Raw genomic sequence first — 26,585 nt, 5'->3', positions numbered from 1 at the left:
ATTACAGGCGTGAGCCACTGCACCCGGCCAATTTTTGTATTTTTTTGTAGAGATCGGGTCTCACCATGTTGCCCAGGCTGGTCTCAAACTCCTGGGCTCAAAATCCTTCCACCTTAGCCTCCCAAAGTGCTGGGATTACAGATGTAAGCCACCACACCCAACTTCTTTTTCTCTTCTTTGCACAGAGGGGTTATCTGTGACGGGAAAAGGAAGAAGGTGGGGGCAAGTGAAAGGGCCCATCCTTACAGCCCTTATTGACTCATGGGTAATGATGCTATTTGTTTCTAATTCTGATGGAATTTCAGTTAGTCACTCTCCCATATATACATCAGAAAAGAGGCATATCACCCCAAAAATGTTGGGGAAGGAAGTCCTAAACACTCTTTTTGTGATAAGATCCTTTATTTATTTAGTGAGACGTGATCTCACTGTATTGCCCAGGCTGGTCTCGAACTCCTGAACTTAAGGACTAAACCCTCTTTGTGTGATAGGATCCTTTATTTATTTATTTAGTGAGACATGATCTCACTGTATTTCCCAGGCTGGTCTCGAACTCCTGAACTTACGCGATCCTCTTACCTCAGCCTCCCAAAGTACTGGGATTACCCTCCTGAGCCACTGTGTCCAGCCAGACAGGATCCTCTCTGGCATCTGGGTTGAGTGTCATACCCGACCCAACACCTTTATTAGGGCTCTTAGTTTTTGTTTTTGAGACAGGATCTCCCTCTGTCCTCCAGGTTGGAGTGCAGCGGCCCAGTTACTGCTCACTGCAGCTTCAACCTCCCAAGGCTCTGGTGATTCTCCCACCTCAGCCTCCCAAGTAGGTAGGATTACAGTCTCATACCACCATACTCAGCAAATTTTTTGTTTGTTTGTTTGTTTGTTTTTGAGATAGGGTCTTGCTCTGTCGCCCAGGCTGGAGTGCAGTGGTGTGATCTCCGCTCATTGCAACCTCCACCTTCTGGGTTCAAGCAATTCTCCTGCCTCAGCCTCCCCAGTAGCTGGGATTACAGGCGCATGACACCACGCCTGGCTAATTTTTTGTACTTTTAGAAGATGGGGTTTTGCTATGTTGGCCAGGCTGGTCTTGAACTCCTGACTTCAGGAGATCTGCCCACCTTGGCCTCCCAAAGCACTGGGATTACAGGCGTGAGTCACCACGCCCAGCCAAATTTTTGTATTTTTTGTAGAGACAGGATCTCGTTACGTTGCCCAGGCTGGTCTTGGCTCTTAGGTTTCTCTCTCTCTCTGTTTGTGTGTGTGTGGGTGTGTGTGTGGTAGTTGTTTTCCCTTATCTTGATAAAGGGTGAACGTGGCACACAGGCACAAAATAAACAAGACTGACACCTGTTTCACAACTCTGGTCACATTTTCATCTGCATCTGTCACTTCTGATGCATCTCCAACATTTATAAGATTTCTCTGGGGAGAGATCTGATGTACCCATGCCCCACCCCTTTCTACAGTTATGGGATTGAGCTCTCCACCAGCCACCCATGGGCTGATGTCTTTGGAATATGGATCTAGTACCAACAGGGTCAGAAAAAGATATGGGGTCCAATGGACTACAGTTGGGTGGTGGTCCTGGGATACAGAGCACAGTGGCCTCTACTGGGGGATGGCAGCTTTCTAGGAGAGGAGTCGCAAGCTTGCACGTGGGACTTGTGTCTTGTGGAGAGGACAGAGCTGCCTCAGGTTGGGGAGACAGACAGAGTGTTCCGGGTCCCCTCTTTCCGCCGCAGCATGAAGTCTCCGGGGGCGACTGGACTCATGGCATAGAAGACGTTGGCATTGTCAGGTATCAGGAGCTCTGGTCAGGAGTGGAGATGGTGGTAATAGGCCCTCACAATCTTGTGTCACCCCCACAGAGGACCTGGGAGCCTCCTGCCACTCACCCTCGAACCTGAACAACCATGGGTCCCTCTGCAGTTACTGCCAAGCCAAGCTCATTCTGCTCCCACTGGGAACCTGGACGACTTCTCATTTGAAAACTTATACCACCTCATGCCTTCCCTTATCATAAGCCTGGGCAACCTCCTAACATTCTCCCGCTCACCATAGAGACAAGGCAACCTGCAGTAAAACTTTGAGCAAACTGGCTGGGCACAATGCCTCACGCCTGTAATCCCAGCACTTTGGGAGGCCGAGGTGGGTAGATCACTTGAGGTCAGGAATTCGAGACCAGTCTGGCCAACATGGTGAAACCCGTCTCTACTAAAAATACCCAAAAAATGAGCTGGGAGTGGTGGCACATGCCTGTAATCCCAGCTACTCGGAAGGCTGAGGCAGGAGAATCTCTTGAACCCAGGAGGTGGCTGTTGCGGTGAGCCGCGATCCTCCCATTGCACTCCAGCCTGGGCAACAGCGCGAGACTCCATCTCAAAAAAAAAAAAAAAAAAAAAAAACCGACAACCTGCAGTAAAAGTTTGGGCAAACTTAGACCACCCTAGGCCACCCCCCGCCAAACAACTTCCTGCTCACCCCACCCCTCCCCCACAACCACTCCCAGCCAATCTCATGCTGCTGTCACCATGAACTTGAACAACTTCCCACTTCCAGCCTGCACGAGCTTGTGGCCTCACACTCAACACCTGAACAACCACAAGCATCCTTTCCTAATATCCAGCCAACCTCATGCCATGTACTTCAGCGTGAATACTCTCAATCCCTTGCTTCTCCCTGTCAGAGAGGACAACCTCATGCTTCCTTGCTATCCATTTGGCTCTCTCCCGTCCCAAGTTCAGATAACTTCAGGGTCCCAGTGGTGAACAAACTTACTTCCTCACAAATCTAAGACCAGATGCCCTTTAGTCTCCCACCCCGTCAGGTTGAGCCTGAACAATCTCATGAGGCTACAAACTTAAGATCAGACAAACTTCTACACTCCCTTCTCTCACTCAACCCTAGACAATCATTTTTTTTTTTTTTTTTTTTTGAGACAGAGTCTCACTCTGTCGCCAGGCTGGAGTGCAGTGATGCAATGTTGGCTCACTGCAACCCTCGCCTTCTGGGTTCAAGTGATTCTTCTGCCTCAGCCTCCTGAGTAGCTGGGACTATAGGCGCCTGCCACCACGCCTGGCTAATTTTTTGTATTTTTAGTAGAGACGGGGTTTCACCATGTTGGCCAGGATGGTTTCAATCTCTTGACCTTGTGATCCACCCGCCTTGGCCTCCCAAAGTGCTGGGATTACAGGCGTAGCCACCATGCCCGGCCCCTTTTTTTTTTTTTTTTTAATTGAGGCAGGGTCTTGCTCTGTCACCCAGGCTGGAGTGCAGTGGTGTGATCTCAGCTCGCTGCAGCCTCCACCTCCTAGGCTCAAGTTATCCTCCCACCTCAGCCTCCCCAGTAGTTGGAGTTGGGAATACAGGCACATGCCACCATGCTCAGCTAATTTCTCTCTCTCTCTCTCTCTCTCTCTCTCCCTATATATATATATATACACACACATATATATACATATATATACACATATATACATATATACATATATACACACATATACATATATACATATATACACACATATATACATATATACACATATACACATATATACATATATACACATATATACATATATACATATATACACATATATACATATATACATATATACACATATATACATATATATATATAAATTTTTTTTTTTTTGAGACAGAGTCTTGCTCTGTCGCCAGGCTGGAGTGCAGTGGTGCAATCTCGGCTCACTGCAACCTCTCCCTCCTGGGTTCAAGCGATTCTTCTGCCTCAGCCTCCCGAGTAGCTGAGACTACAGGCATGTGCCACCATGCCCAGCTAATTTTTTTGTATTTTTAGTAGAGATGGGGCTTCACCATGTTGGCCAGGCTGGTCTCGAACTCCTGACCTCAAGTGATCCACCTGCTTTGGCCTCCCAAAGTGCCGGGATTACAGGCATGAGCCACCGCACCCAGCCAATTTCTCTATTTTTTGTATAGATGGGGTCTCGTCATGTTGCCCAGGCTGGTCTCAAACTCCTGAGCTCAGACAATCCACCCACCTTGACCTCCCAAAGTGCTGGCATTACAGTTGTGAGCCACTATGCCCAGCCCATCCTACAAATTGAAGGTCAGACCACCTTCTACACTCCCTTCTGTCACTTGTCCGTGGACAATCTTTTTTTTTTTTTTTAGACAGAGTCTCGCGCTGTTGCCCAGGCTAAAGTACAGTGGTATGATCTCGGCTCACTGCAACCTCCGCCTCCCAGATTCAAGCAATTATTCTCCTGCCTCAGCCTCCCCAGTAGCTGGGACTACTGCCACCACACCTGACTAATTTTTGTATGTTTCATAGAGACGGGGTTTCACTATGTTGGTCAGCCTAGTCTCAAACTCCTGACCTCAAGTGATCCGCCCAGCTTGACCTCCCAAAGTGCTGGGATTACAGACATGAGCCACTGCGCCTGGCCGGACCCTGGACAATCTTATTGTCTTTTAAATTCTAGGAAGATGACCTTTGGTGCCTCTCTCTCATACTGAGCCAAGACAACCTCATGACCCTACATCGTTGGGTTACAGATATTTTATGTCCTCTTACCCCCACTCTGATTATCGTACCCCTACTCTCTGCCTGAACCACCGCACAGCCCTGTGAACCCAGGTAACCTTGGGCTCCATCCTTGAGCCTGGTCAGTCTGCTCCCCTCCCCGCTGCCCCCTATCCTGAGCTCCAACCCATCCCTGCTCACCCCTGTCCCCAGCAAGGACTTGAAAGAGCTGATAGTCACGGGCCCAGGGCTGGGGCACATTGTGTTTCTGCAAGGCTCGCCGGACCACGCTGGGGGCTTTGTCCTGACTGGTCAGCTGGAAGAGAGGGGCAGGAAGTGAGGTGAGGGCCCCGGCCCCAAGGGCAGGGCAGCCCCCAGCAGACCCCCAGCCCAGCCCCTCACCAAGATGCTTCGATACAGGTTCCCGTGGTCATTGTCGATGCTGACGCGGATGACGCGGGCCTCCGGGCTCTGCTGCGCCGGGAGTGGGATTCGAGGGCTGCCCAGAGGGAAAGCGAAGGGCCGGGGGCTGGGCAGGTCCAGGCTCAGGGGCAGCTGCAGGCAGTAAGGGATGGAGGCTACAGCTTGGCCCATCTGCAGATGCTGAGGGCTAGAAAAGCACGAACACCCCAGCCACCACTGGTGTATTCAATAGCCCCACATTCAAAATCTCAAGAAAACATTTGCTAGGCACAGTGGCTCATGCCTGTAATCTCAGCATTTTGGGAGGCTGAGATGGGTGGATCACCTGAGGTCGGGAGTTCAAGACCAGACTGGCCAACATGGTGAAACTCCGTCTCTACTAAAAATACAAAAATTAGCAGGGCCTGGTGGCACATGCCTGTAATCCCAGCTACTTGGGAGGCCGAGGCAGGAGAATCACTTGAACTTGAGAGGCAGAGGTTGCAGTGAGCCAAGATCACGCCACTGCACTCCAGCCTGCGTGACAGAGCAAGACTCCATCTCAAAAATAAATAAATAAATAAATAAATAAATAAATAAATATAAATAAATAAATAAAATAAAATCTCAAGAAAACATACTACTTCCACCTACACATGCAGAGCCTGGGACATGCAACTAGGGTACATTCACAAGCCTGCATATACACCACCCTACCATATACAGACTTTGGTTACCTGTTATAGAAACAGACATGAACAGCATCCATACACACACAACCCATGCTCACGCACAAGAAATCCTGTGTACATATATATGTTGACAGTGGTTGTACACCCACAGCCCATGCCAATGAACAACCCCACACATGATGTTGTGAATACTCAGGCCCACATTTCCTCTTCTGGTTCACAGATTCTTTTTCTTTTCTTTCTTTTTTTTTTTTTTTTTTTTTTGAGACAGAGTCTTGCTCTGTCACCCAGGCTGGAATGCAGTGGTGCCATCTCAGCTCACTGCAACCTCTGCCTCCTAGGTTCAAGCAATTCTCATGCCTCACCCTCCCAAGTAGCTGGGATTACAGGCCTGTGCCACTATGCCCAGCTAATGTTTTTATTTTTAGTAGAGACGGGGTTTCACCATGTTGGCTAGGCTGGTCTCAAATTCCTGGCCTCAAGTGATCCACCGGCCTCGGCCTCCCAAAGTGCTGGGATTACAGGCATGAGCTACCATGCCCAGCCTTCATTTCCTTTTTTTTTTTTTTTACTTTTAGAGGAAACCTTGCTCTGTCACCAGGCTGGAGTGCAGTGGCACCATCTCAGCTCATTGCAACCTCCGTCTCCCCGGGTTCAAGTGATTCTCCTGCCTCAGCCTCCCAAGTAGCTGGGACTACAGGTGTGCACCACCATACCGAGCTAATTTTTGTATTTTCAGTAGAGACAGGGTTTCACCACGTTGGCCAGGATGGTCTCGATCTCTTGACCTCATGATCCGCCTGCCTCGGCCTCCCAAAGTGCTGGGATTACAGGCATGAGCCACCGCGCCCAGTCTCTTTTTCTTCATAAACAGGATCTCGCTCTGTCATGCAGGCTAGAGCTCTATCATGCAGGCTAGAGTGCCATGGCATGATCGTAGCTCACTGCAGCCTCAAACTTCTGGGCTCAAGCGATCCTTCTACCTCAGCCTGCTGAGTAGCTGGGACTACACCCAGCTAATTTTTTTGACTTTTAATAGAGATAGGGTCTCACTATGTTGCCCAGGCTGGTCTTGAACTCCTGGCCTCAAGCAATCCTCCCACTTTGGCCTCCCAAAGTGCCGGGATCAAAGGCAATAGCCACTGTGTCTGCCATGGTATGCAGATTCTTAGGGACATACATGTCCTCAAAAAAGTGTAGGCTGGGCGCGGTGGCTCACGCCTGTAATCCCAGCACTTTGGGAGGCCGAGGTGAGTGCATTGTTTGAGCTCAGGAGTTCGAAACCCACCTGGGCAACATGGCGAGACCTCATCTCTACTAAAGAAAAAAAAATAGCAGGGCGTGGTGGTGCACACCTGTGGTCCTAGCTACATGGGAGGCTGATGTGGAAGGATCGCTTGAGCCTGGGGGAGGGGTGGAAGTTGCGGTGAGCTGAGATTGCACCACTGCACTTCAGCCTGGGTGAGAGAGCAAGAAGACCCTGTTTCAAATAAAAAGAGGGTGTGATGTGATTGCACCCTAGATGACCCATGAGCAATCAGTTACACAGGTCCAGATCTGAGCACGAGTCAGATTTATGAGTGATCACCCAAACAGGGCCATGCAGATGCACGCAATCCCCTGGATGGATACCCTGGGCACTCAGTGTGCCTCCTGTATACACTCCTGGCCCCACAATCCTTTGTGTACACATGTGCATGCACACACATGCGCGCACACACAGAGCCTGGGTACCTGCAGGCCCTCATGCACACACAAGCCGTCTTGGTACCTTGGTGCTGGGGCCCTGGGGCCCTGGCGAGGCCGGGGGACTGCCAGCAGGAGCATCTCTGCTTCTAGGACTTGAGGGGGGTGACCCTGGGGACACACTGGGGGAGATGCAGAGGCTGAGGTGGGGTGGCTGTGCTGACTCCTGATCCCAGGATCCCTAGTCCCATCACCAAGCAGAATGCTCACCTGGAGGTGGGGGATGAGGGGTCCCCGGGACTCCCACTAGTTGATGAGCTTTTCTCTCGGGAAAGCTTCCTAAGGATGGGGACAGGGGATGAGGGTAAGGCAGGAGCAGCCCTTGCTGATATCTGCCCACATCACCCCCCCTACACACACCCCAAGACTCACGCACTGAGACGCTTGGTGAGGCTGATCCGCCGTCGGATGCGTGGGGAGCTGGGGCAGGAGGCAGCTGGTGGCTCAATGACCCGGGAGAGCCGGTAGCTGAGGGGTCAACATGTGGATGAGGTGGTGGGGGCAGGAAATACAGGGGATGGAAAGATAAGAGTTAGAATCGGTTGGGAGGTGGGTTTGGGGAGTAAGGGAGAGCAGCCAGAGGTGGCACCCCACATGTCAGGGTCAGGGTGGTAAATGAGGGTCACTGAGCATCAAGGTCTTATCAGAGATGGGATAAGATGGCTGGTCAGGGGGTCACAAAGAGATTCACAGGGTGGCGCTAAAGAATCAAATTGGGTCAGGATTAAAGTCAGGGTCAGGACCAGGTGCAGTGGCTCACGCCTGTAATCCTAGCACTTTGGGAGGCCAAGGCGAGAGGATTGCTTCAGGTCAAGAGTTTGAAACCAGCCTGGCCAATATAGTGAAACCCCATCTCTACTAAAAATACAAAAAAATTAGCGAGGTGTGGTAGCTCGTGCCTGTAATCGCGGCTGCTTGGGATGCTGAGGCAGGAGAATTGCTTGAGCCTGGGAGGCGGAGTTTACAGTGAGCCGAGATCACTCCACTGCACTCCAGCCTGGGAAACAGAGCCAGACTCTGTCTCAAAAATAAATAAATAAATAAATAAATAAATAAATAAATAAATAAATAAAATAAAGTCAGGGTCAGACTGGGGTCAGTCACCACTGGGGTCAATGGTTAGGGTCACAGTTATATAGAAAGAAAGGACATGGTTGTCATAGTCAAGTTGGACAGTCAAATAAACATAAAAGTTGCAGTCGGTTACTCGGAACTGAGGGTCAAGGGTAGGGGTCAGAGAGTCAGATGAGGGGTCATGAATAAGGTCATGGGTCAGATAGGACCAAAGATGGGGAAGTCAACAGATGGGACAGTTGAGTTGAATGGCCAGCTGAATGCTAAAGTTGAGGTCAGAAAATCAGATGGGGTCAAAACTGAGGTCAGAGATCAATTGAGACTTTTTTTTTTTTTTTTGAGACAGGGTCTCACTCTGTCACCTAGACTGGAACTGCAGTGTCGTGATTTTGGCTCACTCCAACCTCCGCCTCCCAGGCTCCAGCAGTCCTCCCACCTCAGCCTCCTAAGTAGTTGGGACCAATGGCACTCAACACCACGTTCAGCTAATTTTTGTTTTTTTTGAGACGGAGTCTCGCTCTGTTGCCCAGGCTGGAATGCAGTGGCACAATCTTGGCTCACTGCTAGCTCCGCCTCCCGGGTTCACGCCATTCTCCTGCCTCAGCCTCCCAAGTAGGTGGGACTACAGGCACCCGCCACCACGCCTGGCTAATTTTTTTTTTTGTATTTTTAGTAGAGACGAGGTTTCACTCTGTTAGCCAGGCTGGTCTCAAACTCCTTACCTCATGTGATCCGCCTGCCTCGGCCTCCCAAAGTGCTGGGATTACAGGCGTGAGCCACTGTGCCCGGCCACATTCAGCTAATTTTTGTATTTTTTTGTAGAGATGGGGTTTTCGCCATGTTGCCCAGGCTGGACTCGAAATCCTGGGCTCAAGTGATCCACCCACCTTGGCCTCCCAAGTGCTGGGATTACATGTGTGAACCACCAGGCCCAGTCTATTTGATTTGACTGGAGATACTGCAAGGTCCCAGATTGTAGTGGGGGATCAGGGCTCAAGAGGGGGTCTTGGGAGGAGCTGGAGGTGTGTATGGAGTGGGTGGAATCCAGTTCGTGACCCAGGATCGGCTGGGGTGGGGCCAGGACAGGCTACAGGGTGGTCACCTTTGCTCCTCGGTGAGCTGGCGCTGGGCACGCAGGGCAGCCAGGATGGGCGGGTGGGGGCTCAGGGTGTAGCTCTGACAGCGCCTCTGCAGCTGCTGGATTCGGGCCAGGATCTCCCACTCCTGGGGGATGAGCCCCTGAGACCCTACCCCTGCCCCACCCCCACCCTCAGGCACCACCCCCACACCCACTGTAGCCTCCACTCACCTTCCTCCTCTTCTCAAAGTTAATGAGATCCCCCTGGGGGCAAAGTGTGTCTGAATTGCAGCACCCAGGGTCAAGGGTCAAGGGTCAAGGTCAGGGGCTGGGATGTCAGGAGCCCCACTGTAATAAGGGAGTGTGGGACGGTGTCAGGACTACAGGTAGGATCAAGGGTGGATATTGGGAGGCCCATTGTGCTGGGGGCAAGTGGAGCTGGGGTCAGGGGTCAAGGGTCAGGGGTCAGACCTCCAACATATCCGGCAGGGCTGTGTCCAGCATAACCAGGTCCGTGAGGAAGGTGCCAAGGTAGGGGACAGGGCCTGGGGGTGGTTTCTGCAGCCCCCAAAGCTCCGGTCACTCGGGGCCATTACAGAGCCTATCACCCTCCACACCCCTCCCTGAAGGTCCCACTTGTCCCCATCCCAAACTGTAATCACTCACTGAGGGCAGGCTGCCTGGGGTGTTGTCCTCTTCTTGGGATCCGTCAGTGGCCTCCTCCTGGGGGAAGAGAAAAACTGAGCAGGCCTGGGGTCTCCTTGAACAATTCCTCAGGGACGATGCCTGCAGACCCATCGTATATACCCTTCGTGCTTTGAGTAATCAAAAGCCAGTGGTAGGCCAGGCGCGATGGCTCACGCCTGTAATCCCAGAACTTTGGGAGGCCAAGGCGAGCAGATCATGTGAGGTCAGGAGTTCCAGACCACCCTGGCCAATATGGTGAAACCCCGTCTCTACTAAAAATACAAAAATTGGCCGGGTATGGTGGCTCACACCTGTAGTCCCAGCTACTTGGGAGGCTGAGGCAGAAGGATAGCTTGAACCTGGGAAGCAGAGGCTGCAATGAGCCGAGATCACACCACTGCACTCCAGCCTGGGTGACAGAGCGGCACTCCCACTCAAAAAAAATTTTTTCTTTTTTTTTTTTGAGATGGAGTCTCGCTGTCGCCCAGGCTGGAGTCGCCCAGGCTGGAGTGCAGTGGCAGGATCTCGGCTCACTGCAGGCTCTGCCCTCCGGGTTTCACGCCATTCTCCTGCCTCAGCCTCCCGAGTAGCTGGGACTACAGGCGCCCGCCACCACGCCTGGCTAATTTTTTTTTTTGTATTTTTAGTAGAGACCAGGTTTCACTCTGTTAGCCAGGCTGGTCTCAAACTCCTTACCTCATGTGATCCGCCCGCCTCAGCCTCCCAAAGTGCTGGGATTACAGGCATGAGCCACTGCACCCAGCCAAAAAAAATTTTTTTTAAAAAAAGGCCTGACATGGTGGCTCACACCTGTAATCCCAGCACTTTGGGAGGCCAAGGCTGGCAGATCACATGAGGTAAGGAGTTTGAGACCAGCCTGGCTAACAGAGTGAAACGCTGTTTCTACTAAAAACATAAAGAACTAGCTGGGCATGGTAGAGTGTTTCTGTAATCGCAGCTACTTGGGAGGTAGAACCTGGGAGGTGGAGGTTACAGTGAGCCGAGATTGCACCATTGCACTCCAGCTTGGGCAACAAGACCAAAACTCCATCTCAAAAAAAAAAAAAAAAAGAAGCCAGTGGTTAAGGCCCACTCTAGAAGCCAGACCACCTTGGGTGGGGGTAGGGAGGAGATAAACAGCAAGGAGCAGGCCCCATGAGAGGTGGGGCTTGTGGGGGTGGTGGCCCCCAGGGCTGGCCTTAACAAGGAGAGAATCCTTGTCCGCAGCTGGATGGCACAGGCCTGCCAGGGATCTCCTGGGTATCCTGAATTTGCTGTTGTTTATTTACTTTTTATTTTATTTTATTTTGAGATGGAGTCTCACTTTGTCGCTCAGGCTGGAGTGCAGTGGCATGATCTTGGCTCACTGAAGGCTTGACCGCCCAAGTTCAAGCGATCCTCCCACCTCAGCCTCCTGAGTAGCTGGGACTACAGATGTGCACCACCAACGCCCAGCTAATTTTTGTATTTTTTGCAGAGATGGGATTTTGCCATGTTGCCCAGGTTGGTCTTGAACTCCTGGGCTCAAGTGATCCTCTCACCTCGGCCTCCCAAAGTGCTGGGATTGTAGGCGTGAGCCACCGAGCCCAGCTCATGTGCTATTCTAGGTGCTGGGCAGGAAAACAGGGTTTCACTCTGTTAGCCAGGAACAAAAAAGACAAAATTTGGCTGGGAGTGATGGCTCACGCCTGTAATCCCAGCACTTTGGGAAGCCAAGGCGGGTGGATCACCTCAGGTCAGGGATTCGAGACCAGCCTGGCCAACATGGCAAAACCCCGTCTCTACCAAATACAAAAATTAGCCAGGCATCGTGGCGGGTGCCTGTAATCCCAGCTACTTGGGAGGCTGAGGCAGAAAGAATTGCTTGGTCCTAGGAGGTGGAGGTTGCAGTGAGCCAAGATCACGCCACTGCATTCCAGTCTGGGTGACAGAGCGAGACTCTGTCTCAATACAAACAAACAAAGAAACAAAAAAAGAACGATGACGACAACAACAACAACAACAAAAATCCAGATGTGTGGTTTTGGGGATGATGGAGGCTGGGAAGGCCTCTCAGAGGCAGGGACATTTGATCAGAGACCAGAAGGAGGTGAGTGAGCAAGTTGCGTGCAAACCTTGAGGGGTGGAGAATGTTCCAGGCCCAGGGATCTATTCTAGATTCACTCTAAAAACCAGCGCCTGATTGCAGTGAGAATCTAAATCTTGCCTGTAAATAAGCCAGACTTTTGACGCACATTTTTTAGTTTTGCTTATCAAGGTAAAGTCCTCAGAACATTTTTTTTTTGTTCCCACCCTGTGCTATTACTCTGGCCTTAAGTAACCTTTTCTTTGTGACTTCTTGTGTTTTGCTGAGTGAATAAATAGGGCAGTCACTGACTGTGAACTATAACGCAGGAAGTAGAGGAAAGAAAAACGTGCAACCCGCCAGGGACAAGGGTAAGGTCATTGCTGAGCGGTAGGGAAGGACAGAGTGTCTTGACTACAGCAGGGCGATTCCCCCTGCCTGGCCCCAAGTCCCTTCCCCGCACTTCCCTGGCCTAAAATCCCCCGGGTCCGCATCCATCTCTACCTGGAAAAGAATCTCTCTGCTGCTGAGGTGGTTGTTCTCATCGGAGAAAATCTGTGAAAGTTTCCTGAAAGTAGATAGCGGTTCCCTGGGAGGACAGGAGAAGGATGGTCAGGGGTCAGTGGCTTGGGAGGGTCAGACCTCGGATGGGGTGGGGAAGAGGTCTCGCCCTAGCTCACCGGCTCACGGCCCCCCAGCTGCGTTTGAGACGGTAGATGGGGTTAGATTGCAGGGCGGACAGGATGGCGCGCAAGGAGGAGAAGTTCCGCAGTTCTCGGCAGCGCTGCCAGGCGGTGGGGACGCAGGTCAGACCCAGGCATTATCCACCTTTCATCCGGAAACTTCTTCATCTTTTTTTTTTTTTTTTTTTTTTTTAGAGAGATAGGGTCTGTGGCCCAGGCTGGAGTGCAGTGGCTCGATCATAGCTCACTTGCTGCCTGGAACTCCTGGGCTTAAGCGATCCACATGCCTCAGCCTCTTGCCTCAGTAGCTGGGACTACAGGCGTGCGCCATCATGCATCGCTAATTATTATTATTATTTAGACAGAGTCTCGCTTTATCCCCCAGGCTGGAATGCAGTGGCCTGATCTCGGGTCACTGCAACCTCCGCCTCCCGGGTTCAAGCGATTATCCTGCCTCAGCCTCCCAAGTAGCTGGGGTTACAGGGACATACCATTACACCCGGCTAATTTTTTTTGTAAGTCTAATTTTTAATTTTTTTTTTTTTTTTTTTTTTTTTTAGAAACATTGGTCTCACTATGTTGCCTAGGCTGGTCTCAAACTCAAGGGCTCAAGCGATCCTCCCTCTCCCCAAAGTGTTGGGATTACAGGCGTGAGTCACTGAGCCCGGCCTGATCCCGTGACTTGTGATGCCACGTCGGACCCCTGGGTCTTGTCTCACATCCGACAAGCTACCAAGACTCCCACTCATTCCCTAGGAGTCCCTTCCTCCCTCCTCCCTCGGGCCCCAGCCCCTCCCCAGCTGCCCCTCCAGGCCCTACCTTGACTTCTCCGGTCCGGGCTCCCTACTTCTCCCAGCTCCCTTGGGACCTAGTCGTGCCCGCAGCCTCTCTGCAGGACCCAGACCCTCCTCCCTGAACCCAAGTCTCACCCTAGGTATCAACTTTCCACCCCGTTCCCTGCCTTGCCTAGACTCGCCCCTATCTCTCTCCGGAGCCCTCATTTTTTCCCCTTGCCCCAGGGCCTGCCCCTGCATCCCTCCCCGCGCCCCCAACACACCTGGGCGATGCGGATCCACTTCTCCAGCCGCTGCGCCCTCTGCGGGGCGGCCAAGCCCGGTACCCCGAGCACGGAACCCAGCACACAGCCAGTCACTGTGTTGAACTGGGCCACGGTGGCGCGCACAGTGGGGGAGGCGCCTGCAGCCCCCGGCCGGTCCCTCTGCGACCACACGGAGCCCAGGCACTCGCAGGGCCTCACCTTGGAGAAGAGTTCCTGGGCCAGGGGAGGGGTGTGGGACTGGTGCTTAGCAGAAACTGTCCCCTCACTGTGGCTCATCCCGACCCAGTCCGGGATCCTCACCAAGTCCATGAGGGTCAGCTGCTCGGCCACCTCGTCCACGCTGAAGTCCAGGAGCTGGGGACTTTGAGGCAGGAGCCCTTCCTCTTCCTCTGCGCAGGCCTCTGAAGAGTCTGGGTCAGAAGTTTGGGCAACTCTGGGAGGTCCTGATCATTAGAAAGGGTTACAAACTCTCAAGTTTGAATCCAAGACTGGCTGTGTGACCTTGGGCGAGTCCCTGTCCCTCTCTGAGCCTCACTTTCCTCATTTGTAAAACGGAGAACTCTCGTAATTTTTTTTTTTTTTTTTGAGACAGTCTTACTCTGTTGCCCAAGCTGGAGTGCAATGGCACAATCTTAGCTCACCACAACCTCCACCTCCTGGGTTCAAGTGATTCTCCTGCCTCAGCCTTCTGAGTAGCTGGGATCACAGGCATGTGCCACCATGCCCGGCTAATTTTTGTATTTTTAATAGAAACAGGCTTTCACCATGTTGGCCAGGCTGGTCTCAAACTCCTGACCTCAGGTGATCTGCCCGCCTTGGCCTCCCAAAGTGCTGGGATTGCAGGTGTGAGCCACTGTGCCTGGCCCTGAATGTTTTTAAGGATGTAACAGCAACAGTAATGTTCACTAAGCAGCTAGTGTGGATTTACTCAGTAACTCACCACACCAGTCCAGTGAGGGAGGTACTATTATTTATCCACCTTTTACAGTTAAGGAAAGGGAGGCAAAGAACAATTTGTCACACCTTTGGTGAATGGCAGGGCAGGGATTCGAAGCCAGGTACTCAAAGGCCAGAGAAGAAAATAGAGCTTTATAATTTTGAACATGTATTAGGATAAGATTAATCTGACCTCTTTTTTTGGAAAGAGGTGATATGACTTCCTGGTTCAGGGAAGGCTATTGTCAGAAAGTCTCAAACTCAGATGCAAACTTGTCCACTAGCTTGCTGTGTAAAGCATGTATTTTAACCTCTCTGTGCCTTTTTTTTTTTTTTTTTTTTTTTAAGACAGAGGCTGACTCTGTCACCCAGGCTGGAGTGCAATGGTGCGATCTTGGCTCACTGCAACCTCCGCCTCCGGGTTTCAACCAATTCTCCTGCCTCAGTCTCCCAAGTAGCTGGGATTACAGGCACGAGCCACCATGCCCAGCTAACTTTTGTATTTTTGTAGAGACAGGGTTTCACCATGTTGGCCAGGCTGGTCTTGAATTCCTGACCTCAAGTGATCTGCCTGCCTCGGCTTCCCAAAGTGCTGGGATTGCAGGGGTAAGCTGTGCCTTCTTTTTGAAACAGGCTCTCACTTGGTCACTCAGGCTGGAGTACAGTGGTGTGATCACAGTTCACTGCAGCCTCAACTTTTTGGGCTCCAGTGATCCTCCTGCCTCAGCCTCCTGAGTTGCTGAGACTGTAGGCACACACCACCATGCCCAGCTAATTTTTTATTTTTTGTAGGGACAGGGTCTCATTATGTTGCCAGGGTGGTCTCAAACACCTGGGCTCAAGCGATCCTCCCTCTTGGCTTCCCAAAGTTTTGGGATTGCAGGTGCGAGCCAGTGAGCCTGGCTGTGGATTTCGGTTTTTTGTTTGTTTGTTTGTTTGTTTGAGACGGAGTCTCGTTGTGTCGCCCAGGCTGGAGTGCAGTGGCGCAATCTCAGCTCACTGCAAGCTCCGCCTCCCAGGTTCATGCCATTCTCCTGCCTCAGCCTCACAAGTAGCTGGGACTACAGGCGCCCGCCACTACACCTGGCTAATTTTTCTGTATTTTTAGTAGAGACGGGGTTTCACCGTGTTAGCCAGGATGGTCTCGATCTCCTGACCTCGTGATCCGCCCACCTCGGCCTCCCAAAGTGCTGGGATTACAGGCGTGAGCCACCGCTTCCAGCCTCGTTTTTGTTTTTGTTTAAGATCATGCTACCAGACTGCTATAAAGTGCTGAACAAATGTGAATAATTTTACTTTAGTGGATTTTGATGGTGGCACCCCCTAGGGGAAGCTTTGGAAGTTGGGATCTTGAACTGTGCCCTCCAGCCTCCAAATGTATCTCCAGACATTTGTGTCTTTGAAAAACCTGTTTGTGGCTGGTCTCAAGGTAGTGACTTATCTCAATTGATTGTTCATAGTTGCAGATTGAACTCCTTATTCTACTCTTTCCCCCCTTCTCACTACTGCACTTGACTTGTCTTTAAGAAAGGAAGAAGGGGCCTGGCACAGTGGCTCACGCCTGTAATCCCAGCACTTTGGGAGGCCGAGGCAGGCGAATCACTTGAGGTCAAGAGTTCGAGACCAGCCAGGCCAACATGGCGAAACCCTGTCTCTACTAAAAATATAAAAATCAGCTGAGCATGGTGGCAAGTGCCTGTAATCTCAGCTGCTCGGGAGGCTAAGGCTAGAGAATCACTTCAACGTAGAAGGTGGAGGTTGCAGTGAGCCAGGACCATGCCACCTCACTCCAGCCTGGGTGACAGAGACTTTGTCTCAAAAAAAAAAAAAAAAAAAAAAAAGAAAAGAAAAGAAAAGAAGGCCGGGGGCAGTGGCTCACGCCTGTAATCCCAGCACTTTGGGAGTCCGAGGCGGGTGGATCAAGAGGTCAGGAGATCGAGACCACCCTGGCTAACACGGTGAAACCCCGTCTCTACTAAAAAATAGAAAAAATTCGCCAGGCGTGGTGGCGGGCGCCTGTAGTCCCAGCTACCCAGGAGGCTGAGGCAGGAGAATGGCGTGAAGCGGGGAGGCGGAGCTTGCAGTGAGCTGAGATCGCGCCACTGCACTCCAACCTGGGCAACAGAGGGAGACTCCGTCTCAAAAAACAAAACAAAACAAACAAATAAAAGAAAAGAAAAGAAAAACATGTTTGCAATAATCTGCATCTAGAACCTGACTATTTTGTTCGTAAACACAAGTTTTTTTGGCTCCAAGAATGCAAGGACCATGAAAGTCTGGGCTTTGTTTTGTTTGCAAATTGCAAATGTTCCTCACAAGTTTGGAAAATGATGTCCCCAGCACCTATGTTGCTGTCTTTGCCTCACCAGTGCCCTCCCCTGCATTAGTTGGTGCTTGTTGCTGTCAGTACAACAGCACTGTGACACTCTACTCTGATGCTAGGACAGGCAAAGACACGGGACAACCTCATCATGTGTCCTAGTGGGGCATACCCAACCATTACCCATTGACAACATGGTTTATTGCTGTGTAAATTACTCTCACTTTCCTTCTCCTTTGTACTAGTTATGGAATCATACTATTATTTTATTTTATTTATTTATTTTGTGACGGAGTCTTGCTCTGTCGCCCAGGCTGGAGTGCCGTGGCTCAGTCTCGGCTCCCTGCAACCTCTGCCTCCAGGGTTCAAGTGATTCTCCTGCCTCAGCCTCCCGAGTAACTGGGACTACAGGAGGTGTCACTATGCCCAGCTAATTTATTTATATACATATATATATATATATATATATATTTTTTTTTTAGTAGAGATGGGGTTTCACCATGTTGGCCGGACTGGTCTCAAACTCCTGACCTCAGGTGATCCTCCTGCCTTGGCTTCCCAACGTGCTGGGATTACAGGCATGAGCCACAGCACCCTGCCCACATACTATTATTTTAAAATAATCTTTGTAAATCTGTGTAATTACCTCTTTCATCTTGAATTAGGACAGGTGGCATTGCAAAATATTAGCTTTTAGAAGTAGGTACTGGGCTGGGCACACCTATAATCCCAGCACTTTTGGAGGTTGAGGTAGGAGGATTGCTTGAGACCAGGAGTTTCAGACCAGCCTGGGGGGCGTAGTGAGACCCCATCTCTACAAAAAAAATGTTTTTAAAGTTGCGCATCCTGACGAACACCTGCAGTCCCACCTACTCAAGAGGCTTAGGAGGGAGGATCTCTTGAGCCCAGGAGGTCAAGGCTGCAGTGAGCTGTGATCATGCCATAGCACTCCAGCCTGGGTGACAGAGCAAGAAACTGTCTCTCCTCCCCGCCCCCCCAAAAAAATGGGCACTGGAAAAAAAATGCCCTACATCTAATCAAACCTTTAAATCTTACAGCAATTATAGGGATAGAGAAACATGCTGCATGAAACCATGAGGTAAGTCCAAAAGAATGTGAGATGTACCTCAGGAAAAATGACCATTTTTTTGCCCTCTAGTGGCTTCAAACAAGAGGCAAGGGGGATCTGTTACAGAATAAAAGAGACTTAAGAACAAACAACCGGTCGGGGGTGGTGACTCATGTCTGTAATCCCGACATTTTGGGAGGCCGAGGTGGGCAGATCACTAGAGGTTAGGAGTTCAAGACCAGTCTGACCAACATGGCGAAACCCCCTCACTACTAAAAATACAAAAATTAGCTGGGCGTGGTGGTGGGCACCTGTAAACTCAGCTACTCGGGAGGCTGAGCCAGGAGAATTGCTTGAACCCAGGAGGCAGAGGTTGCAGTGAGCCAAGATCATGTCACTACCCTCCAGCCTGGACGACAGAGTGAGACTCCGTCTCAAAAAAAAAAGAGAAGCAAACAACCAAATACCTTGAGTAGATCTTTGGATTTCAGTTTGAAGAAACAACTATTCCTCCTTCCCCTAGCTCTGTCACCTGGAGTGCAGGGGCATGCTCACAGCTCACGGCAGCCTTGATTTCCCGGAGTCAACAGATCCTCCCACCTCAGCATCCTAAGTAGCTGGGACTATAGGCATGTGCCACAACACCTGGCCAGAAACAACTGTCAAAAGAAAATTTAGGGCTGGGTGCGGTGGTGGGCACCTGTGGTCTCAGCTACTCAGGAGGCTGAGGTGGGAGGGTCAGGAGTTCAAGCCCAGCCCAGGCGAAATAGGAAGACCCAGTGTCCAAAAAAAGGTTCAGGCGCAAGCAGGGGATTTGAATATTTGAATGTAGACTGGGTATTTTTTCTGTTTTTGAGGCAGGATCTCGCTCTGTCACCTAGGCTGGAGTACAGTGGCATAATCACGGCTCACTGCAGCCTTGACCCTCCTAGGCTAAAATGATCCTCTTGCCTCAGCCTCCCAAGCAGCTGGGACTATAGGCAGTCACCACCACGCCCAGCTAATTATTTGTAGACACAAAGTTTCAACATGTTGCCCAGGTTAGTCTCGATCTCCTGGGCTCAAGCCATCCACCTGCCTTGGCCTCCCAAAATGCTGGGATTGCCAGCAGGCACCTCTGCATCTGGCCTGGACTGGATTTTTTTAATATTAAATATTTCTGATTTTTTTAAAATTATGAACATGAAGGTTATTAAAAAATAAAAATAAAAGAGCTGGGCGCCATGGCTCACGCCTGTAATACCAACACTTTGGGAGGCCAAGGTGGGCGGATCACCTGAGGTCAGGAGTTTGAGACCAGCCTGACAAACATGGAGAAACCCCCCTCTCTACTAAAAATACAAAATTAGCGGGGCGTGGTGGTGCGTGCCTGTAATCCCAGCTACTCAGGAGGCTGAGGCAGGAGAATCACTTGAACCCAGGAGGCAGAGGTTGAGGTGAGCTGAGATCCTGCCATTGCACTCCAGCCTGGGCAACAAGAGCGAAACTCTATCTCAAAAAAAAAAAAAAAAAAAAGCAAGCCTGTTGTCGGACGTGTGTACCCAAAACATTTATGTATGAATAAACTGACATAAGCCTGGGATTTGTTTTAAAATCATCCTGAAAATTTTTTTTGTGAAATTGATCATCGTTGATGATAGGTGATGGATGTCTGAATGTTCTTCATACTATTCTCTCTACTTTTGTATATGTCTGAAATTTTCCATAGCAAAAAGTGAACCCAAAATAAAGTTGTTAAAATAAAATAGATGAGCGTGGTGGTCATCTACTTTCTTCTAAACTACATGGTGCAAGTGTAGTCTTAGCTACTCAGGAGGCTGAGGTAGGAGGCTCACTTGAGCCCAGGAGTTTGAGTCCAGCCTGGGCAAGAGAGCAAGACCCTGTATCTAAAAATAAAATTCATAGTCGGGTGTGGTAGCTCACGCCTGTAATCCCAGCACTTTGGGAGACTGAGGTGGGTGGATCACCTGAGGTCAGGAGTTTGAGACCAGACTGACCAACATAGTGAAATGCTGTCTCTAATAAAAATACAAAATTAGCTGGGTATGGTGGCAGGTGCCTATAATCCCAGCTACTTGGGAGGCTGAGGCAGGAGAATCTCTTGAACCCGGGAGGAGGAGGTTGCAGTGAGCTGAGATGGCACCACTGCACTCCAGCCTGGGCGACAGAGCGAGACTCCGTCTCAAAAAAAAAAAAAAAAAAGGCAGGGTCAGGCACAGTGGCTCACACTTACAATCCCAGCACTCTGAGAGGTTGATGCTGGAGGATTGCTTAAGCCCAGGAGTTCGAGACCAGCCTGGGCAACATGGCAAGACCCCATCTCTAAAAAGAAAAGAACTGAATTTTATTTAATTTTAATTAATTATTATTATTATTTTTTAGGCAGAGTCTCGCTCTGTCACCCAGGCTGGAGTGCAGTGGCTCGATCTCGGCTCACTGCAAGCTCCGCCTCCCGGGTTCATGCCATTCTCCTGTCTCAGCCTCCCAAGTAGCTGGGACTACAGGTGACTGCCACCACGCCCGGCTAATTTTTTTTGTATTTTTAGTAGAGACGGGGTTTCACCATGTTAGCCAGGATGGTCTCGATCTCCTAACCTTGGGATCTGCCCGCCTCAGCCTCCCAAAGTGCTGGGATTACAGGTGAGAGCCACTGCGCCCGGCCAATTTTAATTAATTTAAATAGCGACAGGGGCTAGTGGCTACCACATTGGACTATGGAGCTCTAATGACTTGGAATCAGCTGGAGAAATCATATATATATAAACATATATATATATGATCATACATATATATGATCGTATATATGATCATATATATATATATACACCTTTATATATATATAAATAACTGAGACTTTGTCACCAGGGATAGAGAAGTGGCCGCTACTTTCTAAATTGGACAGGAATGTGGCCACTATAATCTGGAGATTAAGCGATGGGGATTAGGGATAGAGATGCTTTTGCGATGCGGATCAGATCAAACACAGATGGGTGAAAGATGATACTTCCTAAGCAGGATGCAATTATTCAGCAAACTAATCTGTGTTGTTCCTACCCCTGGGGACAGAGCTGGGAGCAAGAACAACAGGTCCTCCTCTCATGCACTCACAGTCTATGAGATGAGCAAAAGCCAATAATCAAGTAAGGAGGCTGCGCGTGCGCAATGGCTCATGGCTGTAATCCCAGCGTTTTGCGAGGCCAAGGCAGGCAGATCACTTGAGTTCAGGAGTTTGAGACCAGCCTGGGCAACATGGCACAACCTCACCTTTACAAAAAAATTAGCCGGGCGTGGTGACATGCGCATGTGGTCCCAGCTACTCAGGAGGCTGAGACAGGAGAATGGCTTGAGCCCAGGAGGTGGAGGTTGCAGTGAACCGAGATCATGCCACTGCATTCCAGCCTGGGTGACAGAGCGAGACTCCGCCTAAAAAAAAAAAAAAAAAAAATTAAAAAAGAAATTCAAAAATAAGAAAAATTTTACAGGCTGGGCATAGTGGCTCACGCTGGTAAAGCCAGCACTTTGGGAGACCCAGGCGGGAGGATCACCTGAGCCCAGGATGTTGAGCCTGCAGTGAGCCATGATGCAGACACTGCACTCCAGCCTGAGCAACAGAGCAAGACCCTGACTCAAAAAAAAAAAAAAAAAATTAAAGACAAGTATCAAGGCAATGGTTTGTAGCTACAAACACAGCATCCTGACCCAATGGCACCAAGGAGGGAAAAGTATTAGACACATGCTAATACTTCAGACAAAGAATTTGTTTTTTTTTTTTTAGATGGAGTTTCGCTCTTGTTGCCCAGGCTGGAGTGCAATGGCACGATCTCGACTCACCGCAACCTCCGCCTCCCAGGTTCAAGCAATTCTCCTGCCTCAGCCTCCCGGGTAGCTGGGATTATAGGCATGCGGCACCACGCCCGGCTAATTTTGTATTTTTAGTAGGGATGGGGTTTCTCCGTGTTTGTCAGACTGGTCTCAAACTCCTGACCTCAGGTGATACACCAGCCTCAGCCTCCCAAACTGCTGGGATACAGGCGTGAGCCACCACACCCGGCTGACAAAGAATTATTATCCCCATTGTAAAGATGAGGAAATTGAGACTTAGAGTTAAAAATCTTGCTTAAGTTTTGCAGCTCTGAGAGGGGAGAGAAAGCCTGTGTGGGAAGAAGCAGACAGGAAAGGCCTTCTGATCTGAAAACCCCTCACCTGTCCACACTTGAGGCGGCTCCTCTTCCTGCTCTCGCTCAGCCTCCTCCAAAAAATCTTCCAGAAGCTTCTCTGCTTTTCGAGCCTCAGCACTCCCTGGGGCCGCCCAGCCCAGAAAGGTTCGGACACTGCCCAGGTCTGAGTGGGCAGGAGGGTCTCGGAAATCCTGAGGGTGGTCCTGCAGCCAGGAGCCCAGCACTGACACCACAGCCCTGGCCAGAGAGGCAGGGTCTCAGAGCTGGGTTCAGAGTGTGGGACCTAGAATATGACTCCTGGTACCTTTTTTTTTGAGACAGAGCCTTACTGTGTCACCAAGGCTGCAGTGCAATGGCCTGATCTTGACTCACTGCAACCTCAGCCTCCTGAGTAGCTGGGACTACAGGCATGCGCCACCACGCCCGGCTAATTTTTTTTTTTTTTTTTTGCATTTTTAGTAGAGACAGGGTTTCGCCATGTTGGCCAGGATGGTCTCTAACTCCTGACCTCCAGTGATCCACCTGCCTCTGCCTCCCAAAATGTTGGGATTACAGGCATGAGCCATCGCGCCCCACCTGACTCCCAGTCTCTTATTACCCAACCTGCAATTTTCAAAACCCCAGGCCGACTGCTAACCTTTGACCTCTGGGATTTCCCTCCCCACACTCCCCTATCTGGATGAAGGACCCACCTCAGGTTCTTGTTGAAGCTCAGATCTTGTACCGCTGTCTTCTTGATCTCTACCCTGGGAAGAGGCCCCCCCAGCAGGTGAAGAAGGGGGAAGCTAGAGGGGGCTTAGGAAGAGGGCTCTGGGTCTGGGAGGTGTTTCCAGGTTCCACACCTAAGGAGGTGGAGGGGGGTGCCCAACTGGGGTTCTAGGGTGGGGAATATGGAGGTTCTGGTTTGCTACTGACCCGGGAGGTGGGGGTGGTGGCATTGGTGGCAGTAGAAAACCCAGCAGGCGGGCAGTGGGTACAAAGGTCCGGTAGGTGGCCAGGAAGGCGGGCACGAAGCTGGGGTCCTGCTCACGGTCTCCAGACACCAACTCTCCCACCAGCCGCTCCAGGCGCGCTGCCCTCAGCATCCGCACCTTACTGGTTCGATAGTGGAGGAAGGTATTGGCAATGGGGCTGGGGGCCTGCAGGAGGGGAGAGGTGGCCATGAGAGAGCAGGAGTGGTCCTCGCAGCACCCCTTCTCTAATCACGTTCATCACTAGCACCACTCTTTTTTTTTTCTTTTTTCTTTTTGTTTTTGAGACAGAGTCTCACTCTGTTGCCCAGGCTAGAGTGCAGTGGCATGATCTTGGGTCACTTAACTTCTGCCTCCTGGGTTCAAGCAATCCTCCTGCCTCAGTCTCCAAGTAGCTGAAACTACAGGCCCACACCACCACGCCCAGCTAATTTTTGTATTTTTGTAGAGACGGGGTTTCACCATGTTGGTCAGACTGGTCTTGAACTCCTGACCTCAAGTGATCCACCCACCTTGGCCTCCCAAAGTCTCCCAAAGGGCTGGGATTGCAGGCGTGAACCACTGTGCCCAGCCCCTAGCACCCCCCCCCTTTTTTTTTTTTTTGAGACAGAATCTCACTCTGTCACCTAGGCTGGAGTGCAGTGGCGTGATCTTAGCTCACCGCAACCTCCGCCTCCTGGGTTCAAGCAAATCTCTGCCTCAGCCTCCCAAGTATCTGGGATTACAGTCACCCGCCACCACGCCCAGCTAGTTTTTTTGTATTTTTAGTAGAAAAAACTACTGTCTTTTTTGGTGGCCATGGTGTTTCACTGTCTTGGCCAGGTTGGTCTTGAACTCCTGACCTGAGGATCCACTCTCCTCGGCCTCCCAAAGTGCTGGGATTACAGGCGTGAGCCACCTCCCCCCACCTGTAGCGCCATCCTTGTGATTGTGATTCCTCTGACTCCCGGCTTCTTGGAGTTATTGTTTTGGTTTGTTTTTCTTAGAAACAGGTCTTGTTTTGTTGCCCAGGCTGGGGTGCAGTGGCACAATCATGGCTCACTGCAGCCTCCAAGTCCTAGACTCAAGCCGTCCCCCTGCCCCAGCCTCCTGAGTAGCTGGGAACACTACTGGGCATCACCACGCACAGCTAATTTTTTAATTTTTATTTTATTTATTTATTTATTTATTTATTGAGATGGAGTCTCGCTCTGTCATCCCAGCTGGAGTGCAGTGGCGCGATCTCGGCTCACTGCAAGCTCTGCCTCCCGGGTTCATGCCATTCTCCTGCCTCAGCCTCCAGAGTAGCTGGGACTACAGGCGCCCACAACCACGCCGGGCTAATTTTTTTGTATTTTTAGTAGAGACGGGGTTTCACCGTGTTAGCCAGGATGGTCTCGATCTCCCGACCTCGTGATCCGCCCGCCTCGGCCTCCCAAAGTGCTGGGATTACAGGCGTCAGCCACCGCGCCCGGCCTAATTTTTATTTTTACATAGAGAGAATCTTGCTGTGTTGTCCAGGCTGGTCTCGAATTCCTGGCCTCCCGCCTTGGTCTCTCAAAGCGCAGGGATTATAGGTGTGTGCCCCACACCCTGCCCGCTTGAAGTTATTATTCCTCCTCATCCACAAATAGCTCCTGCAACTTGCCCTGGAAACCCTCCCTCTCCCATGCCCTGTCCCCTACTCCCTCCCCCGTCCCCCCCCCCCCCCCCCGCCCACACACACACACACACACACACACACACACACACTCTTGTCCACCCCTGGCTTCCCTCAGCCCTCCTGTCGCGCTTCACTGGCTGCCCCACCCGCCCTCACCTAGTCACTTCTAAGCCAACCCCATTCCACCTTCCAGCCCCGGCCCTCTAAACCTGCCTTTCCCAACTCTGCCGTCCAGTTCTGTCCTTACCAAGTTGTCCCCAGGCCCCTCTCGGGAACTGCGCGGCCATCACCTGGCCCCACCCCATTCCCTGGATCTCCCTCCACTTACCTGGCCGCCCCCAGTCCCCTTTCTACCTGGTCGCCTCATCTGGTCGCCTCTGAGCCCCTCCCTTCCTTCTGCCCACTGCACCTGGCGGCCTGTGCTTGGCTCTCCAGCTCCGCCCTCACCTGGTCGCTTCCGGCCCCGCGCCACCCACCGAACCCCCTCCTCACCTGGCTGCCCCCGGGGCCCTCCGCCGGGCTCCAGCGCTGACTGCGCTGCCGCCGCAGGGAGACACTGTACACCGCGCCGTCCTCGGTCTCTTCACCCCAGTCCTGCAGCGGTGCCTGGACGCAGAGGCGGACTCAGGGCACCAAAGGGGCACAGGTCCTGGGGCCTCAGCCTCCTTGGCGGCTCGGACTCGGGCCGAGTCGTCCTGCTGCATCCCCACGCCCCTTCCCGGCCAGAAGCTGCGAGACTCGGGCTGGGGTCCCAGGCTAGTCCCCTCCTCGCTGCGGGTCCCCTCCTCCCAGGTCCTGAGGACATGAGGTGGCATTTGGGGATGTCCCAGGGCCCAGTCTCGTAGAACCTGTCTCTAGCCCTTTCTGCCGACTGCTCTCAGAGACTCGCGCCCCCATCCCTAAGAGGAACCAGTCGCTTCACTGGGTCAAGGGCCGTGAGTCCCCAGGAGGGGACTCCAGGGCAAGTTCAGATTGGGAGCAGATAGCGTCCCAATCTGAACTTAGCGGGCACTTGGAGTTTCTGGACCTGCGGGTCACCAGGGATGCGGGGTCCGGGGATCCCTTGTCCCCTTACCAGGGCCAGCTCTTTGCCTGCTGTGCGCTCCATGGCCGGCGCCCGTCCCTCTCAGTGGCGCCGCTGAGTGAGGCGGAAGGGCCGGCGGGTGGCGGGCAGTGGCCAGGCGCTGGGGCCAGAGGGGCGGGGCGGCCGATCTGCTGGGGCGGGGCGGTGCAGGCCGGACCCAGCCTCTGGGTGCCTCCAGCCGACCCCGCGCCAGCCCAGGAGAGGTCCTGGCTCTTCCGCTGGGTGCCTATCAATCTGTCCCCAGAAGAAAGGACACATCTGTCCCGAAGGGGTCTTTTTTGTATCCCCAGATGTGGGGGAGCTCCTGTGTGGGGGCATGAGTGTGTCCCCAGACCAGAGTCCTCTGTCCTTCAGTGGAAGGGGCTAGCTTGACCAAGTGTGGGGGCATCTT

The 26,585-nt window shown here is 51.6% G+C and overlaps 1 protein-coding gene across 2 annotated transcripts; it reads right to left on the bottom strand.

The window, feature by feature from the left end:
* Positions 1–1,350: 1,350 nt before the first annotated feature.
* On the bottom strand, positions 1,351–26,268 carry RGL3 (ral guanine nucleotide dissociation stimulator like 3). Of its 2 annotated transcripts, none has more exons than XM_030820797.1 (19): positions 26,186–26,268; positions 25,603–25,716; positions 23,413–23,636; positions 23,190–23,243; positions 22,523–22,734; positions 14,295–14,437; positions 13,992–14,207; positions 12,932–13,035; positions 12,756–12,840; positions 10,166–10,222; positions 9,971–10,057; positions 9,731–9,763; positions 9,524–9,645; positions 7,720–7,815; positions 7,558–7,626; positions 7,373–7,487; positions 4,910–5,062; positions 4,709–4,823; positions 1,351–1,810 (listed from the first exon to the last, which is right to left on the bottom strand). In XM_030820797.1, exons 1-19 carry the CDS (start codon positions 26,216–26,218, stop codon positions 1,692–1,694), a joined length of 2,151 nt encoding a protein of 716 aa, XP_030676657.1. In that variant the 5' UTR covers positions 26,219–26,268; the 3' UTR covers positions 1,351–1,691. The 2 variants fall into 2 exon arrangements, with proteins under 2 accessions (XP_030676657.1, XP_030676658.1); XM_030820798.1 differs by having other exon boundaries at positions 7,373–7,469.
* Between the last annotated feature and the right edge of the window lie 317 nt (positions 26,269–26,585).

The sequence above is a fragment of the Nomascus leucogenys genome, chromosome 10 (assembly GCF_006542625.1).
Source record: "Nomascus leucogenys isolate Asia chromosome 10, Asia_NLE_v1, whole genome shotgun sequence".
In the NCBI taxonomy this organism is placed as follows: Eukaryota; Metazoa; Chordata; class Mammalia; order Primates; family Hylobatidae; genus Nomascus; species Nomascus leucogenys.
The sequence above is the reverse complement of the archived record's forward strand: the minus strand, read 5'-3'. Positions and strand labels throughout refer to the sequence as shown.